Source organism: Crassostrea angulata, chromosome 3, assembly GCF_025612915.1.
Source record: "Crassostrea angulata isolate pt1a10 chromosome 3, ASM2561291v2, whole genome shotgun sequence".
Taxonomy (NCBI): Eukaryota; Metazoa; Mollusca; class Bivalvia; order Ostreida; family Ostreidae; genus Magallana; species Magallana angulata.
In genome coordinates, this window is record NC_069113.1 from 51,416,886 (window position 1) to 51,435,992 (window position 19,107).

Genomic DNA, 19,107 nt, shown 5'->3' on the forward strand with positions numbered 1-19,107 from the left:
TTTTAACTAATTAAATGTAATGTGAACTAATGATAAGATACTTTGGTTTCAGAATATGTTTAAAAATATGATCTGCCTATCAAATTAATTTTTATTAGCTTTTTAAAGCGCTCATTCTATACATTGATTATTATGAAAAAATCACTGAAATAAGATTTTCTCTCATACTAATTGGTCAATATATTAGCTTTTCTGCCAATTTATATTTTTATATAAAGTCTTCATAATATGTAAAAATCAGAAATATTTAAAATTGGAAGCGTAAAAAAATTAGCAAAATATTTTCAAAATTAAAGATAATTAGAGGAAATGCGGGCTAAGCACTATTAATTTTAGTTTAAATATTTATTCCAATTTAGAAAAGTAGTATAAGATGATAGATATTCTGATATTCTATCATTTAATGAAAGAATAGAAACTTAATATCTTAAACACATGTCTACATAACTGCAAATAACTACATTTATTTAATATCATCCTCGATCTAAATTGAAGGAAAAGGTAGTAACCTTGACCTGACCTTTATGCGAAAACAAGATGGTCAAATTTGATTAAACTGATAGAATCATTTGGTTATATGATCCGTTTGACTGTGTCAAAATTTTATGAATTTCTCAGTATAAGAAGTATGTCTGATAACGAGAAGACTCCTTGCTTAACAGGTCGGGGAAACTTCCTTGTATGGATATTGTTGTCATTGCACAGAGCGATGCTTACCGCAAACAACTGTCCAATCAGTTAATAAAGAGCAACACATGTGATTTACTACATGTTTAGGTTTTTACAATAAACACGTGGTTTAGACTAGATTGGTCAGTTTGTCGATTACGTCTGTGCCTCATTAAGGGCGCTTTCCATTTACGTTGCCTCGCCGGCGACGTTATCGGGAAACGGCGACGTTAATGGAACGGTTGGCAACGTCACAATGCTCCAACGATGACGATTGCAGCTTAAAACTGATACCTATCTTAAAATTTGATCCAAAAATGTTGGCTATTTGCAGTTTTAATGTATTTCAATGTAGTACGACAAATTGTAGTTTTAGAAATACTAGTTTTGTAGAATATGATAACATCGACGCCATATTGTTTCCTAATCAGCAACGGTATATTGCGTTGCCACAATCGCTCGCCGACGACGCGCGTTCCAGCAATCGGCGACGAAGGCAACACCGGCAAATCCGGCGATGCCGGTTAAATGGAAAGCACCCTAAGTATGTAAATTTATTCCGACGTCACAGATTTAAATAATTATTTTTGGATGTCGTCGGTCCAAGCGGTGCAGACAAATTGAATACCGCGCGTTATTAAGTTTTATATTTTCATACTAACGTCTAGTTGTATGAAATATTATGTATCGTCGCTATAAAATTATATGCGCTCTCAGTCATGGATATGAAACATACAATAACATTGAACAGCCAAATGCATATCAACATGTTATTTACATGTAGATGTCTTCCACGACTTTAAATTTAGTGCCAGAAAGTCTTTTTTTATTGACGAATAGATAAGATTTTACGATTATTTTCCATTATTACATATCAAATTGGTCATGTAAGTTAAAACGTTTAAATTAATCTTACATTAAAAAATACACTCAAATCGCGTGATGACGTTTTTATTTGTGTTCCTGGCCCATGAGTCAGCCAAGGATATTCACATGAAAATTGAACGTCGCATATATAAGGCAATCACTCTACTATTTTGTTTTGCATAATTTTTTTGGGCAATTTCTATATAGCTATGATTAAGAATTAACAAATGTAAATGTAATGTAACTTGTTTTTCACAGGATCACAGAGAAATAAAGTAATGTTGTGTTGTAGAAATTTCCATATTTATCAAAAGTATCTTTTTTATTTCAAAATGAACAGCTGATTTTAGTTACTAAAGAAAAATATCATATTCGAATTCAAATTCTAATGAAAAAATTCCATGTCAGTCCATTTTTATTGCCACTGGTTTTACATTAGACTACATAAAAATATATGGAACTTTGAAATTAGAATACTTATACTAAACTTATCATTATATCGGTAACTGATCTCTCATTTTTACATCTTTAAAATTGTTAGTTTTCTCTTTAGGTTCACATTTTTTTTTAATGAATCGTGACTTTCAGTAAAACTTAGTATTAGAGAACTGGACAATAAAGTTATAATTGAAAAATGCATTACGTAAATGCGATTATGTAAGCTTGTTAAATTTCTTATCGTGCACTTTACAAAACAAAAATAAAAACATCTTATACTGTTAAAAACTGATAAATTTTTAATCAACTTATTTTACGGAGTATATTTTTACAACCTAGACGATTTAACTTAATTAAGATCGTTTGATCGAAATTCTAGAAGTGTTTATTTTGGTAGAGGAAGTGAAATTAGTACGAAAAACTTAAAGAACCGATATTTGGCATCAACGCAGAATATATTTTTAAACGCGACGAAATATTAATAGCAATATTACCAAAAAGGACAAAAATAATTCCAATGAGACAATTTCAACATTTTACTAATTTTTAAAGTGACTCATTTATTTTGATATAACCAAGCTTGACAATTGTTCGTGCTTACAAGATCTATTTCCATTAATTAAATGAATTATGGTTTCATTCTTCTCACAAAATGTTTGTTTAAAATTAGACATTGTCAACTGTGACGATTCTTTTTTTACTGAACACGTCATAGTTTGCATAAACTGAAAATTCTTTATTCTACATTACTTTGATTTCAATTTCATAAAATACTGTCTCCATTTTCTTGACAAAATCATTAAACCAGAACACTACCTCAATTATTTTGCCCCCCCCCCCCCCCGTCCCCCCACCAATGATTTACACGTTAACTCAACTTAAACATTCTTCACACTTGCTAATTTGCTTACACATCGTGAAATATACTTTGTAATTTCTGTTGACAATCCAATATCTATCTATCTATCTATCTATCTATCTATCTATCTATCTATCTATCTATCTATCAAAAGATGGTATGCAATAATATTTATTAAAAAACTCATATTAAGTACAGAAGCATGCATAAGTTTTTCATGAGTTCTTTGTCGAGAGAAACGAGAGTTCCCCCTAATGTTTTTTGAAGAAAACAAAAACCCGGATTTCTGGCAATAAGTTATAAGAAATTGTATTTAAAAACTACACGGAACAATGATGAAATTTGATGTAAAAATAATCAAATGATAAACAAACAAACAAAAAAGAAAAAAAACAACAACCCAAAACACGAAAATCGCCACTTGGTATCTTATGTGTTGTAAGGTGAAATTCTCATTTATCATTAACTCCATCTTCGCCAGCTAAGGTTACGATTTGTTTATTTTCTTCTTTTGGTAGATGAAAATGAACGAATCGGACCCTTGGATAGAGAAAATGTATTTAATTTAACTTTCGAGAATCGTTTCCAAAAGGTAGCTAATACAAGCGAATTTCCTAATGTCATTTAGTATCAAAGACATATTTGAGTATTATGGCTATTCTTTCATATATAGTTTTGTTTGTTTGCAGTTATACATGTAGTGTTGTATGAACTGATGCTTGAACTAGTACTCGTGCGGTTTCCTCGATAAAATTACAAAGAATTTTTAATAAAGAACGAGCGTTTTATTTATTTAAGTTGGATTCTTTCTATAAATAGGAACAAATTAAAATGAAAATCAGTTGAACTTTGCTATAAAATTGAGAAAAAACTAAACATTGAAAGAATGAAGAAACGTCACTCATTTAATTAATCATAACTGAGTTGAGACAACTCAAATAAATTTTTAATATGATTAATTAAAAGTTCTGCAAAACTTGTTATTTTTTAACGGTTGCTCTTATTCAGTATGAGTTTAGAACCTTATATGGCATGACGATATGTTGAAAATTCCTGTCATTGTGTATTTTTCTACGTGTTTTTACTTGGTAGAAACCGGGGGCTGCAATATCATACATGTACTAATATACTTTTATGAAATAAACGCAGTAAACACGACCTTGGGAATTTGTTGAGACTGGATCTTTAATTAGCTTACTTGTCGTGATGCATTTTCTAGGTTTCTTAGAACGTTAATCATATTAAAACCGAAACTGAACTTTTAAACCAAAAGGTTTTCGACATCCCTTTCCCCCAACAAACAGTATATATATACCACTTAAACACACAAATGTTCCCTCAGGAACAAAATGTCGAAGAAAGCAGACTTGTTGAGTGGTATCGATGAAGAAGACCAAGAAAACCAAACTCTGGTCTTCAAAGTGTTTGGTTACGGGTCTCTTCTGTGGAAAGTGAACTTTAATTACTCTTCTCGTGATCATGGTCATATCAAAGGGTTCCAGAGAAAATTCTGGCAGAATAACAAGACTCATCGAGGGACAGAAGAAAAGGTACTCACTCTAATGGCTTCATACAGTTTCCAAGTTTGTCAGATGGTTTTATTTTTATATCTGTTGGTAATTTTTACCTAACCATACCAGTTATCGAATGAATTGAACTTTCCTTCTGAAATTAACATTTTAACATTGACGATTTATTTTATTTTACGCATGTAGCCCGGACGAGTAGCCATTCTTCACAAAGCTAAAGAAGACGTGAGTAAAATATTTCAAAGAGACATTTTATTACGTTTATTATAAACTACTGTCGTATTTTTCATATTTTATCCCTTTATTATTCATCAATTTAAATTTTATTTCAACTGATTTCTTTCTAAGTTAGTCGGTTGTAAATTACAGATAACTTATATATTTCTGTTTTAATATTTTTGTAGGATAAGCTCTGTGGCGCAATGTTTACCATTAAGGGTGCATCAGACATTGAGGATGCCAAACAGAAATTGGATACACGGGAAACAGTGCTCGGTGGTTACATCTCAATTCCGACCACGTTCTACGATGAATGTGGTGTCAAGTCCGACGTCACTGTATTTACAGCTACCCCTGACAACGACCTCTATGTGGGACAGATTTGTGATCATCCTCATGATGACGTAGAACATATAGCTACACAGGTTGTCGACGCAAAAGGCCGCGCTGGAACCAATGCAGAATATGTCATCAGACTGGCAGATTATGTTAGAAGACATTTTCCAAACGAGGACGACGAACATTTATTTTTGCTCGAGAAAAAAGTCACCGAAAAATTGAGAAATCGTTCGCGGACAATTCAAATCAACTACGATCATATGAATGATATTAATCATCATGATATTTGATTTTCTGAATGTAACAACTTGTTGTGCTATGATTGTTGCATCTATGAATATTGCTAATATCTTTTCATTGTTTCATTTATATCATGAATGTACGATGGTTGGTAAATCATATTTTAATTATGTTAATTAATATATCTTGTTAAATATTTTAAAGTTACGATTCTCGTTGATTCTTACTATAAACGTACAAAACGTAAGTTTAAAGCCAGCTGCAAATTATAAAAAAAATAACTCAAAGGAAAGCCTTAAAGTTTTAAAAAAGATTTTTGTTATGGTGTGTAATAGCCAATTTCCAAATTAAACCTTTTCGAAGGTAAATTTGCTAATGTTTAACGAAAGCATGTGCTTTTTTAACCTATTAACAATAAAATACATACCGGTAATAGAAATGCAATCATAAAATGCGTATTTTGTAAAATCCTTTCAATATTCACACCAATAGATATCTTACCCACGTGGCGCTCAACCTGCCATAACAAATGGCTAAAGAACGGTATTGATATTTGGTTATTTTCCACGCATCTTTGCAAAAATGGAATCAAAGTTTTATTTACGTCGTAGATGCGCGAAGTTTTCAGAACAATATGAATTGCTATCGGGTGCGATATTTTATATGACGCCCTCTAAAAAACAAATTACGGTTATGTGTTGTGTATTTTTAGATTCTTTGCAAGGAATTTAATAAAGGTATTAATGATAAGTAAAACTATTAAAAATTATACGCTGTTGATTTATTAATGAATTTTTAAATAAATATTTTCATTTCGGAGAATGCCCTCAAAAGTTATGTTTTTCTTTGTTTCATTAATGAAATAAATGTTGGATTGTCAATATGTCGTTATAATTTTGTATCTGAAGAATCTTTTCTTAGGAATACCTGCATGCACAATTAAAATGTAATAGTCTTTACATAGATCGCTTTATTCTCCGATGACAAAATGGGAAAACACCAGGGCTTGAAAATAAGGATTAAAGTTTACATCTAACTGCAAATTCCAGGAAAATATAATGACCAAAACTAAACCCATTGACGCCCTAACCACAAGGTTAATACGCCGTTTGATGACATGTAATGGCATAGTTCCAAATTAAAGAAAACAACTTTTTGTAGGCTGATCAAATACCGGGTACTATGTAATTAAGTTACCAATTTCTTCCTTCTTGTGACAATCTAAGGATACTAGTACATTACTTATAGTCTATTGTATGGTCAAAGAGATAGCACAAATGTATTCAGTAGACGTTAATGGTTATTGAATGTTGTTTACTTGTCTGGTGTTTGGTTATTTTAAACGCAGCTTTGCACAATTGAAACTGAAACAAACTTGTTTACGCGACTGATCTCATTGATTTTTCACAATGTTTCCCCCTTGCATGATAAAAACAAAATAATAATTTAAATATTTAAATCCACTTTCAGAAGCAATAGTTCGTCCCTTCTTTTCCTGTACCTTGGTCTGGCTTTTAATTACATTCCCCATCTATGTGGCACCTCGTCGTAATGTAAAATAGTTTTTGGCACTTCATTTAATATATCATTATTCATGGAAATTGTTGTTTGTTGTTTAGAATCTGAAGTGTAGTAAAGGTATACCGTACTCATAAGGTTAAAGATATATATATATATATATATATATATATATATATATATATATATATATATATATATATATATATATATATATATATATATATATATACTAGTATATATATTCTACAAAGTCTAAGTTGTGATAAAAACCAATATGCAATTTGTAAAATATCAGCTAGATTAGATATATATACCATGCTGTCAATATTAAGTTAATTTGTGTATATTACATATTAATGGTAAATTGTATTCCTTGATAAAATTACACAAAAATGCACTTATGCAATGCAGATCTCTATTACACAAGTTAAATACACATGTAGTCCGGAAATTGGGATGGAAAAATGAATGAAACTACATTACAAACATAAAGAGCACTAATTTACAATCACATTACCTTTGCTAAAAAAGATATGTTTTTTAGGAAAAATGTTTGTTTACTATCGCTGCATGTCAGCACGTGCAAAATGCACTAGCCACACACTATTATGAAACAGAAACATACCTATCTGAACAGTAAAAAGGGAGATTTACAGCATGCTTACAACTAAACAATACCGATATATTCGGTGTAGACAAAAATAATCTGGATTGAAACACTTCCTAGAAGACGAAGGACGAATAGGGCCACATTTAAAAATATTTTTATCCCGTATTTACGAGAAAAGATCTCGTTATTACGTGGCTTCTATTTAAGAGGAGAAGTGGAGGACATTATAGAACGTAATAGCAATGCATTTATTAGTTAATATCCAATCACTGTGAAAGTTCAATAGAAAACATTTTAAGTTTTCATTCTTTTTTACTTTGTGGCTATATTGTTCTCACCCAAGGGCCTGAACCCCTAAAACAGGGACCAGAAATTTTGTAACTGGCGCAGGAAAATATCACATTTTTTAGCAATTCAGAATTGCCGTAGATTCATGAGTTTATTTGGCATTTTAAAAGCAATAACATTAGTGTTGGATTTTTTTTAACTAATTAAATGTAATGTGAACTAATGATAAGATACTTTGGTTTCAGAATATGTTTAAAAATATGATCTGCCTATCAAATTTATTTTTATTAGCTTTTTAAAGCGCTGATTCTATACATCGATTATTATGAAAAAATCACTGAAATAAGATTTTCTCTCATACTAAATGGTCAATATATTAGCTTTTCTGCCAATTTATATTTTTATATAAAGTCTTCATAATATGTAAAAATCAAAAATATTTTAAAATTGGAAGTGTAAAAAAATTATCAAAATATTTTCAAAATTTAAGATAATTAGAGGAAATGCGGACTAAGCAATATCAATTTTAGTTTCAATATTTATTCCAATTTAGATAAGTAGTATAAGATGATGGACATTCTGATGTTCTATCATTTAATTAAAGAATAGAAACTTAATATCTTAAACACATGTCTACATAACTGCAAATAACTACTCCTATTTTTATCATCCTCTAAATTGAAGAAAAAGGTATTAACCTTGACCTGAACTTTATGCGAAAACAAGATGGTCAAATTTGATTAAACTGATAGAATCATTTGGTTATATGATCCGTTTGACTGTGTCAAAATTTTATGAATTTCTCATTATATGAAGTATGTTTGATAACGAGGAGACTCCTTCCTTAACAGGTCGGGGAAACTACCTTATATGGATATTGTTGTCTTAGCGCAGAGCGATGCGTACCGCAAAGAACTGTCCAATCAGTTAATAAAGAGCAACACATTTGATTTACTACATGTTTAGGTTTTTACAATAAACACGTGGTTTAGACTAGATTGGTCAGTTTGTCGATTACGTCTGTGCCTCATTTAGTATGTAAATTTATTCCGACATTATCTTTGGATGTCGTCGGTCCAAGCGGTGCAGACAAATTGAATACCGCGCGTTATTTAATTTATATTTTCATACTAACGTCTAATTGTATGAAATATTATGTATCGTCGCTATAAAATTATATGCGCTCTCAGTCATGGATATGAAACATACATTGAACAGCCAAATGCATATTAACATGCTATTTAGATGTCTTCCGCGACTTTAAATTGAGTGCCAGAAAGTCTTTTTTGATTGACGGATAAGATTTTACGATTATTTTCCATTAGTACATATCAAATTGGTTATGTAAGTTAAAACGTTTAAATTAATCTTATTAAAAATACTCAAATCGCGTGATGACGTTTTTATTTGTGGTCCTGGCCCATGAGTCAGCCAAGGATATTCACATGAAAATGGAACGTTGCATATATAAGGCAATGACTATTCTATTTTGTTTTGCATAATTTTTTTTTGGCATTTTCTATATAGCTATTAAAACAATGATTAAGAATTAACAAATTTAAATGTAATGTAACTAGTTTTTTTTAACAGGATCACAGAGAAATAAATCAATGTTATGTTGTAGAAATTTCCATATTTATCAAAAGTATCTTTTTTATTTCTAAATAAACTGATTTTAGTTACTAAAGAAAAATATCATAATAATTCGAATTCAAATTCTAATGAAAAAATTCCATGCCTGTTCATTTTTATTGCCTCTGGTTTTACATTAGACTACATAAAAAAATGTGGAACTTTTAAATTAGAATATTTATACTAAACTTATCATTATATTGTTAACTGATCTCTCATATGTTACATCATTTTAATTGTTAGTTGTTTCTTTAGGTTCACATTTTTTTTTTAATAAATCGTGACATTCAGTAAAACTTAGTATTTGAGAACTGGACAATAAAGTTATAATTGAAAAATGCATCACTTAAATGCGATTTTGGAAGCTTGTTAAATTTCTTATCGTGCACTTTACAAATTTATACTATTAAAAACTGATAATTTCTGATCAACTTATTTTACAGAGTATATTTTTACAACCTGCACATTTTTCTTAATTTAGATCGAAATTCTAGAAGTTGTTTATTTTGGTAGAGGAAGTGAAATTACTACGAAAAACTTAAAGAACCGATAGTTGGCATCAACGCAAAATATATTTTAATAGCCTTTTGTCTTTCAAGCGCGACAAAATATTGATAGCAATATCACCGATAGGACAAAAATAATTCCAATGACGCAAATTCAACATTTTACTAGTTTTTAAAGTGACTCCCTTATTTTGACATAACTAACTTGGCAATTGTTCATGCTTACAAGATCTAGTTTTATTAAATGAATTATGGTGTCATGCTTTTCACAAAAGCTTTGTTTAAAATTAGACATTGTCAACTGTGACGATTCTTTTTTTACTGGAAAAAGTAATAATTTGAATAAACTGAAAATCCTTTATTCTACATTACTTTGATTTCAATTTCATGAAATACTGTCTCCATTTTCTTGACAAAATCATTAAACCAGAACACTACCTCAATTATTTTGCCCTCCCCCCCTTCCCACCAATGATTTACACGTTAACTCAACTTGAACAATCTTCACACTTGCTAATTTGCTTACACATCGTGAAAGATACTTTGTAATTTCTGTGGACAATCCAATATCTATCTATCTATCTATCTATCTATCTATCTATCTATCTATCTATCTATCTATCTATCTATCTATCTATCTATCTATCTATCTATCTATCTATCTATCAAAAGATGGTATGCAATAATATTTACCAAAAAAAATCATATTAAGTACAGAAGCATGCATAAGTTTTTCATGAGTTCTTTGTCGAGATAAACAAGAGTTCCCCCAAATGTTTTTGAAGAAAACAAAATCCCGGATTTCTGGCAATAAGTTAAAAGAAATTGTATTTAAAAACTACACGGAACAATGATGAAATTTGATGTAAAAATAATCCAATGATAAACAAACAAACAACAAAGAAAAAATACTAAAAACCCAAAACACGAAAATCGCCTTTTGGTATCTTATGTGTTGTAAGGTGAAATTCTCATTTATCGTTAACTCCATCTTCGCCAGCTAAGGGTCCGATTTGTTTATTTTCTTCTTTTGGTAGATGAAAATGAACGAATCGGACCCTTGGCTGGAGAAAATGTATTTTATTTAACTTTCGAGAATCGTTTACAAAAGGGAGCTAATACAAGCGAATTTCCTAATGTCATTTAGTATCAAAAACATATTTGAGTATTATGGCTACTCTTTCATATATAGTTTTGTTTGTTAATGTTTTGCTTGAACCAGCACTCGTGCGGTTTCCTCGATACAATTACAAAGAATATTTGATAAAGAACGAGCTTTTTATTTATTTTTTTAGGTTGGATTCCTTCTACCAATAGAAACAAATCAAAATGAAAATCAATTGAACAATAAAATTGAAAAAAAGCTAAACATTGAAAGAATAAAGAAACGTCACTCATCTAATTAATCATAACTGAGTTGAGACAACTCAAATAAATTTTGAATATGGTTAATTAACAGTTTTACAAAACTTGTTATTTTTTAACGGTTGGTCTTATTCAGTATGAGTTTAGAACCTTATATGGCATGACGATATGTTAAAAATTCCTGTCATTGTGTATATATATTTACATATTTTCTACGTGTTTTTACTTGGTAGAAACCGGGGGCTGCAATAGCATACATGTACTAATACCCGGTGTACTATTATGAAATAAACGCAGTAAACACGACCTTGGGAATTTGTTGAGACTGGATCTTTAATTAGCTTACGTGTCGTGATGCATTTTCTAGGTTTCTTAGATCGTTAATCATATTAAAACCGAAACTGAACTTTTAAATAAATGTTCCCTTAGGAACAAAATGTCGAAGAAAGCAGACTTGTTGAGTGGTATCAATGAAGAAGACCAAGAAAACCAAACTCTGGTCTTCAAAGTGTTTGGTTACGGGTCTCTTTTGTGGAAAGTGAACTAATTATTCTAGTCGTGATCATGGTCATATCAAAGGGTTCCAGAGAAAATTCTGGCAGAACAACAAGACTCATCGTGGGACGGAAGAAAAGGTACTCACTCTAAAGGCTTCATAAAGTTTACAAGTTTGTCAGATGGTTTTATTTTTATATTTGTTTGTAATTCTACTAAACCATACCAGTTATCAAATGAATTGAACTTTCCTTCTGAAATTAACATTTTAACATTGACGATTTATTTCATTTTACGCATGTAGCCCGGACGAGTAGCCATTCTTCACGAAGCTGAAGAAGACGTGAGTAAACAATTTCAAAGAGACATTTTATTACTTTTATAAACTAGTGTTTTTCATATTTTATCTATTTATTACCCATAAGTTTAATCTTTGTTTCAACTGATTTCTAAGTCAGTCGATTGTAGATAACAGATAAGTTATACTTTTTTGTTTTAACATTTTTTAGAAAACACTCAGCGGTGTGATGTTTACCATTAAGGGTGCATCAGACATTGAGGATGCCAAACAGAAATTGGATACACGGGAAACAGTGCTGGGTGGTTACATCTCAATTCAGACCACGTTCTACGATGAATGTGGTGTCGAGTCCGATGTCAGTGTATTTACAGCTACCCCTGACAATGACCTCTATGTGGGACAGATTTGTGATCATCCTCATGATGACGTAGAACATATAGCTACACAGGTTGTCGGTGCCCAAGGCCGCGCTGGAACCAATGCAGAATACGTCATCAAACTGGCAAATAATGTTAGAAGACCTTTTCCAAACGAGGACGACGACCATTTATTTTTGCTCGAGAAAAAAGTCACCGAAAAATTGAGTAATCGTTCGCGGACAGTTCAAATCAACTACGAACAACTGAATGATATAAACCATCATGATATTTGATTTTCTAAATGTCACAACATATGATGCTACGATTGTGATATTTATGAATATTATTAATATGTTTACATTGTTTTATCTGTAACATGAATGTACGATGGTCAGTATATCATATTTAAATTATGTTTATCAATAATTATCACTTATTAAATATTTTAGAGCTATGATTCTCGTTGATTCTTACTATATACGTACAGAACGTACGCTTAAACCCAGCTGTAAAATTTAAAAAAAAAGACTAAAAGGAAACCCTTAGAGCTTTAAAAAAGATTTTTGTGATGGTGTGTAATAGCAAATTTCCAAATTAAATATTTTTTAAAAATGCATTTGCTAATGTTTAACGAAAGCTTGGCTTTTTTAAACTAACAGCAATAAAATACGTACCGGTCATAGAAATGCAATTATAGAATGCGAATTTTGTAAAATCCTTTCAATATTCATACCAACAAATATCTTAGCCACATGTCGCTTATCTTGCCAAAAACAATGGTTTAAGAACGTTATTGAATTTTGGACGCACCTTTGCACACGTGGAACCAAATCAATGTTATTTACGTCGCAGATGCGCAAAGGCTTTCCCCTACCTACATTCAGAGCAATATGGGTTGCTATTGTGTGCAATAATTTTCATGACGCCCTCTACACTTTATGTTGGTATCTGTTTTCACATGTAAAAAATACATGCTAAAAATACAAATTACGGTTATGTGTTGTTTATTTTCAGATTCTGTGCAAGGAGTGTAACACAGGTATTAAATGATAATTAAATATGAAATTTTACGGTGTTGATTTATCAATGAATGTTTCCATCAATATATTCATTTCGTTGAACACTAAAGTATCGGTTACGATGCCCTTAAAAGTTATAATGTTTTCATTGTTTCATTAATGAAATAATGTTTGATGGTCAATATGTCGTTATAATTTTGTATCTGAAGATTTTTTTTTAGTAATACTTGCATATGCAATTCAAAAGTAAAAGTCCTTACATAAATTGTTTAAATCTCCAATGACGAAATTGGAAAAAACCAGACCTTGACAATAAGGTAAAAAGTTTATATTATAGTGCAAATTCCAGGAAATATAATGACCAAAACTAAACCCATTGACGCCCTTACCACAAGGTTCATGCGTCGTTTTATGACATGCAATGGCATAGTTCCAAATTAAAGAAAACAACTTTTAGTATGCAGATCAACTACCGGGTACTATGTAATAAAGTCACCAATTTTTTTTATTCTCGTAACAATTTAATCATACTAGTACATTACTCATAGACTGCTGTATGGTCATTGTATATAGATTTATGTTTATGTCAACTATAAAAAGCACAAATGTGTTCAATATACCGTAATGGTTATTGAATGTTGTTTACTTGTCTGGTGTTTGGTTGCTTTACAGACATGTACAGTCTTGCACAATTGAAACTGAAACACACTTGTTTACGCGACAGATCTCATTTGGGTATTCACGATGTTTTCTCCCTTGCATGATAGAAACAAAATAATGATTTGCATGTAAATAGTTTATCCACTTTCAGAAGCAATAGCTCGTCCCTTCTTTTCCTGTACCTTGGTCTGGCTTTTACTTACATTCCCCATCTATGTGGCACCTCAACGTTGAGTAAAATATTTTTGGCACTTCATTTAATATTCCATAATATATAGAAATTGTTGATTTGTTGTTTAGAATCTGAAGTGCAGTAAAGGTATACTGTACTTATAAGGTTAAAGATATATATCTATCCTATGTACATTATAAATTCTAAGCTCTGATAAAAACCAATATGTAATTTGTAAAATATCAGCTAGATTAGATATATCTACAATGGTGTCAATATCAAGTTAATTTGTGTATATTACATATTAATGGTAAATTGTATTCCTTGATAAATTACACAAAATTGCACTTATGCAATGCAGATCTGTTAAATACACATGCAGTTCGGCAGTTGGGATGGAAAAATGAATAAAACTACATTTCAAACATAAAGGGCAATAAATTACAACCACATTACCTTTGTTAAAAAAAGATGCTTTATGTTTTGAAAATATAAGAATGACTCAAAATTTACCCCAAAAATCGATAATCATGCGCGGATCTAGAGGGGGGGTCGGGGGGGTCCGGACCCCCCCTGGAATTTTCAAAGAAAAAAATACAATAAAACAATTTATAAGAAAAATGACTCGACTGTTATGTTATAGATATTTCTGAATTAACTTTTTTTTGTATTGTAATCAAATCTTATTATTGCGTGATTAGAATCAAAATCACAAATGTTATTCGGGTTTCGAAACGAATTTAAAAAGGTACGATTTGTTTAATGTCCTATTACGAGTCATTGACGTCACAATCTTGTCATAATGCTAATGCATCGTCATTAACTAAGTCATCGGCTGTATTATAGCTCTGCTTCAGACTCAGTGTGACAGGCTGTCTCTAGAATTCTGTTATTCGGTAACTGATTCCAATTATTTGAATAATAGTTCTCTCAAAATAATCTTGATTATCATTTCCTTCCATGTTTAACGCTTGCTTGTAGTTTAGTTATAGATGAAAATATATCATGGGTGAAAGGGATTTTGATCTTTTGCAAGCCACCTTGCTGAAAGCAGCAGCAAAAGGCTGGCAAGCCTTGCAGTTCGATGTATCTTTGAGATACACAAGTTTGAAGAAAGACTACACCTATGATCTGAGTAAAATGAGGTCCGATGTATTGCCCAGAGACGGTAATGTGGACAACATTGCCGAAGCGATTTATCCAGCAGATGGCCCAGAAAATATTTGTCCTTTGAAAGTGTATGGGGATGGCAATTGCTTCTATAGGGCCCTCTCTAAAGCCATTTTTGGTCATGAAGGGAGACATACTGAACTTCGAGTCATGACTGTATTAGAACTGGTAAAAAATACGAGAAAATATGCGTCACAGGCAACTTACGACAAGATGTGTTCTAATCCTCCAAGTGTGCAATATGTTGTGGAGACGTCAGTATCGGACAGATCACTTGTTCCGGGGAATTTTCTCAAGTCTATTCAGAATGAAACTCTAAGTTCAATCAAATCAGGGGAATATTGTTCTTTAATTCATTTCTTCGCAGTGGCAACTGCTCTGAATCATCCAATATATAGCATCTACCCAACAATACAAAATGTTGCTGTAAACAGACATTATTTTCATCAAGAAATAAGGCCATTATCAGATGAAAAGGTACGTCAAGGTTCCCCCATCTACATCATGTGGTCACACACTGAAAATAGCAATCCAATCAATTGGTCACCAAATCATTTTGTTGTTTGTTTCTCAGTTTTACCTACAGATGTCCAAACCAATGAAATGAAGGAGCCTGCTCCTAAAAAGTCAAAACTTTGTATTGACTTAGATGATACCCCGGAGATCACCTTGGGCTCACAAAATGATAAAGCAAATAAAAAATCTGATGACAATGAATTTATTCAGACAACAGAAGATGAAATTGATAAAGATAAAACATCTATTGACGATTCAGGTTTTTCTGATCTTGGTAAAATTGTCACAGGTGCAATAAAGTTGAACACAATGTCCTCAGCTGAAAAGATAAGTTATATTCAGAATCAGCCCTTGCCAGACGATATCGCCAAGTTAAAAACAGGTCGTGCTCAAACAACGAATACAGGTGAACTAAAGAAGACTTTATCATTTCAATCTTCTTGGATGAATCAGTTTCCATGGTTGACCTTTAGCAAACTGTTAAATGGCGGTCTATGCAAGTTTTGTGTCATGTTCCCTCAATCAGATGTCCAACATCAAAATGCGTTTGTTACGCAACCTTTTACTGCGTATAAAAAAGCCCTTGGAAAAACATCTGCCCTTTTAAAGCATCAAAATTCAGAACACCACAAGAATGCCAAATCTGTTTATCACACAACCAAGATGACATCCGAAGTGCCATCTTCGTCTCTTCCGTATAAACTAAATCAGACACAGTATCAGCACAACATTAGGTTGCTTGAGAAAATAGTAGATGCGGTCATTCTGTGTGGGAAACAAAATATTCCTCTGCGAGGACACAGAGATGATAGTACAAGTGATTCTTCAAATAAAGGTAATTTCCTGGCAATATTACAGCTGTTGGCAAAGCATGATGAGCAGCTCATGTCTCATCTACAAACAGCAAAAAAGAATGCCTTATACACCAGCAAAACCATTCAAAATGAGGTTATCTAACTCATAGGAAATCACATCACAGGTAAAATTTTGAAGGGTCTACAAGGGAGGGGTTTTTATTCCATCATAGCCGATGAGGTAACAGACAAATATGCTAACAAAGAAGTTTTAGTCTTGTGTCTCAGATTTCTAGATACTAGAGAAAACCCTGCCACCATTAAGGAGGAATTCCTTGACTTTTCAAATATAGGCAGAACTACAGGGGAAGCAATTGCTAATAAACTCATTGAAATCCTCCGCTCGCTTGCAATTCCAATTGAGAACATGCGAGGGCAAGCATACGATGGTGCAGCAGCAATGGCATCGGAAAAACGGGGGTGTCAGGGACGAATGAAGTCGATCTGTAAACCAATTAGCTTTGTTTACACATTGTCGGAGTCATGTGTTGAATCTGAGCGTTGCTTCAGCCTGCAAATTACCTCTTGTAAGGAATATGATAGATGTCCTTAATTCAGTGTTTATTTTCTTTGACAGTTCCCCCAAAAGACAAGGGTTTTTTGAAAATATTATAGAAAATGATGGGTCAGTAGATTTTTCCAAAAAGAAACTAGTAGGACTCTGTAAGACTAGGTGGGTTGAACGTCATATCTGCTTTGATGTGTTTTACACTATGTACAAGTTCGCCATCAAATGTCTTCAGCACATTATCAATCAAAACCTTGATGAAAGTACCAGTGAAGACTGGTCTTGGGATAGACAAACTAAAGTGACAGCACAGGGACCTTTGGCTTCGTTGACGTCCTTCTCTGTGTTGATAACATTTGTGTTTGTAAGGTACGTCCTAGACACAATAAAACCTTTAACTCTCAAACTTCAGAAGAGAGATATTGACATTTTCACTGCAAGTAAGCTAATCGAGGAACACGTTGATAGAATCAAAGAAATTCGTACAGCGGTAGATACGGAATTTGAGTCTTGCTTTGAAGACGCCAAACAAATTGCAGATGGCATTGATATAGTGATTAAAATTCCAAGGGTTTGCTCAAAGCAACAACACAGGGAAAATGTCTCCACAACTAATCCCAAAGATTATTATAGATCTGTCGTGGCCATTCCATTTCTGGACTTTCTTCTCAGTGAATTAAATTCAAGGTTTCAGAAAGAAGATCTGGTGGCATATTCAATATGCACTTTGTTGCCTATCAATATGACAAATCTCTCACAAGAGGAATTGTCCAAACCTGCCTCAGAACTTACATTTTGGGAGAGCGACCTACCTTGTCTTTCTGTAAAGGACTTGGAGAAGGAACTTGCAGATTGGAAAAGATATTGTGTTAACATGAGCAAAGAAACCTCAGAAAAGCTCTGTAATTTGATCTTTCTTTTCAACTTTGTCGATGGGGACGTTTTTCCGAACGTAAAAATTCTTCTGCACATTGGATGTGTGTTACCTATCACAACATGTGAGGCTGAAAGATCCTTTTCTGGATTAAGACGCATCAAAAGTTATATGCGTAGTACTATGCAAGAGGACAGATTAACTGGGCAAGCACTAATGCATCTTCATCATTCATTAGAGATTGACCAAAAGGAAATAGTACAATCATTTATCAGGCAAGGGAAACGAAGATTATTTCAGTCAAGTCTTTTTAGCTAAATGACGCTTACAACCAAAAAAAAAGTTCCGTACGTGATAGAGTGGTCATCTAGGGCGTTTCGTTCTTGAGTTGAAAAATAAAAGGGTGAACATTTTATATATTGGGTTTGGTTTTCTGAAAAGGTTCGACCCCCCCTGGAAAAAAATTCTGGATCCGCGCCTGCCGATTGCATTGTATACACAAGTTAAACCTCGTCATTGCATCATTCTGACATTAAACAGTTTAAGTTAGTTATTCATGCTAAAAATTTATTAAGAAGAGTATGTATTTTGTGATATATTGTCTTTTTATAAATTAGGTTGCAGTAAACACCATTGGCCAGAAGAGCATATTTGCTAAAGTAGACATTAAGTTCACAATTTAATAGCTTTACCTTGTATTTATGTATGTATCTCCGACCAGTATATTTGTAATGAATGTTTCATAATTTTCCTCTTGTCCCATATGAATTCATAACATTGTGTGAATGAATGAACTGGCTGATTATCTGAACACAAGTTTAACTTAGAGTGCTTTTGTATTCCATTTTGTCATAATATTTTCTGGTAATTTAAATCCCCCGGGCTGTTTATTATTTATGAGGTTATATTACCAAGAATTAGGTCCCAATCTATAAAGACCTCAATGAAAAATAATAACCACTGTTGATAAATGTTATCATTTATCCAGATAACACTGTCCTTTTATTGGTGTTTTTTTTTTCAAAACCTGAATGTAGTTTTAAAACAAACTTGCTCCAAAATCAATTTTTTATGATGTGCCGTCCATTTTCAATAAC

The 19,107-nt window shown here is 32.2% G+C and overlaps 2 protein-coding genes and 1 pseudogene across 2 annotated transcripts in view; 2 read left to right on the forward strand and 1 right to left on the reverse strand.

Annotated features, from left to right (window-relative positions):
• The window catches only part of LOC128176570 (ubiquitin-40S ribosomal protein S27a), a 90,564-nt gene that overhangs the window by 69,097 nt on the left and 2,360 nt on the right, over positions 1 to 19,107 (reverse strand). The gene's annotated exons all lie outside the window — the stretch shown is intronic.
• Positions 4,183 to 5,780, forward strand: LOC128176568 (glutathione-specific gamma-glutamylcyclotransferase 1-like). Its single transcript, XM_052842984.1, has 3 exons — positions 4,183 to 4,383; positions 4,549 to 4,587; positions 4,767 to 5,780. The coding sequence occupies exons 1-3, from the start codon at positions 4,183 to 4,185 to the stop codon at positions 5,208 to 5,210; spliced, it is 684 nt and encodes a 227-aa protein (XP_052698944.1). The 3' UTR covers positions 5,211 to 5,780.
• On the forward strand, positions 11,370 to 12,692 carry LOC128176567 (glutathione-specific gamma-glutamylcyclotransferase 1-like; annotated as a pseudogene).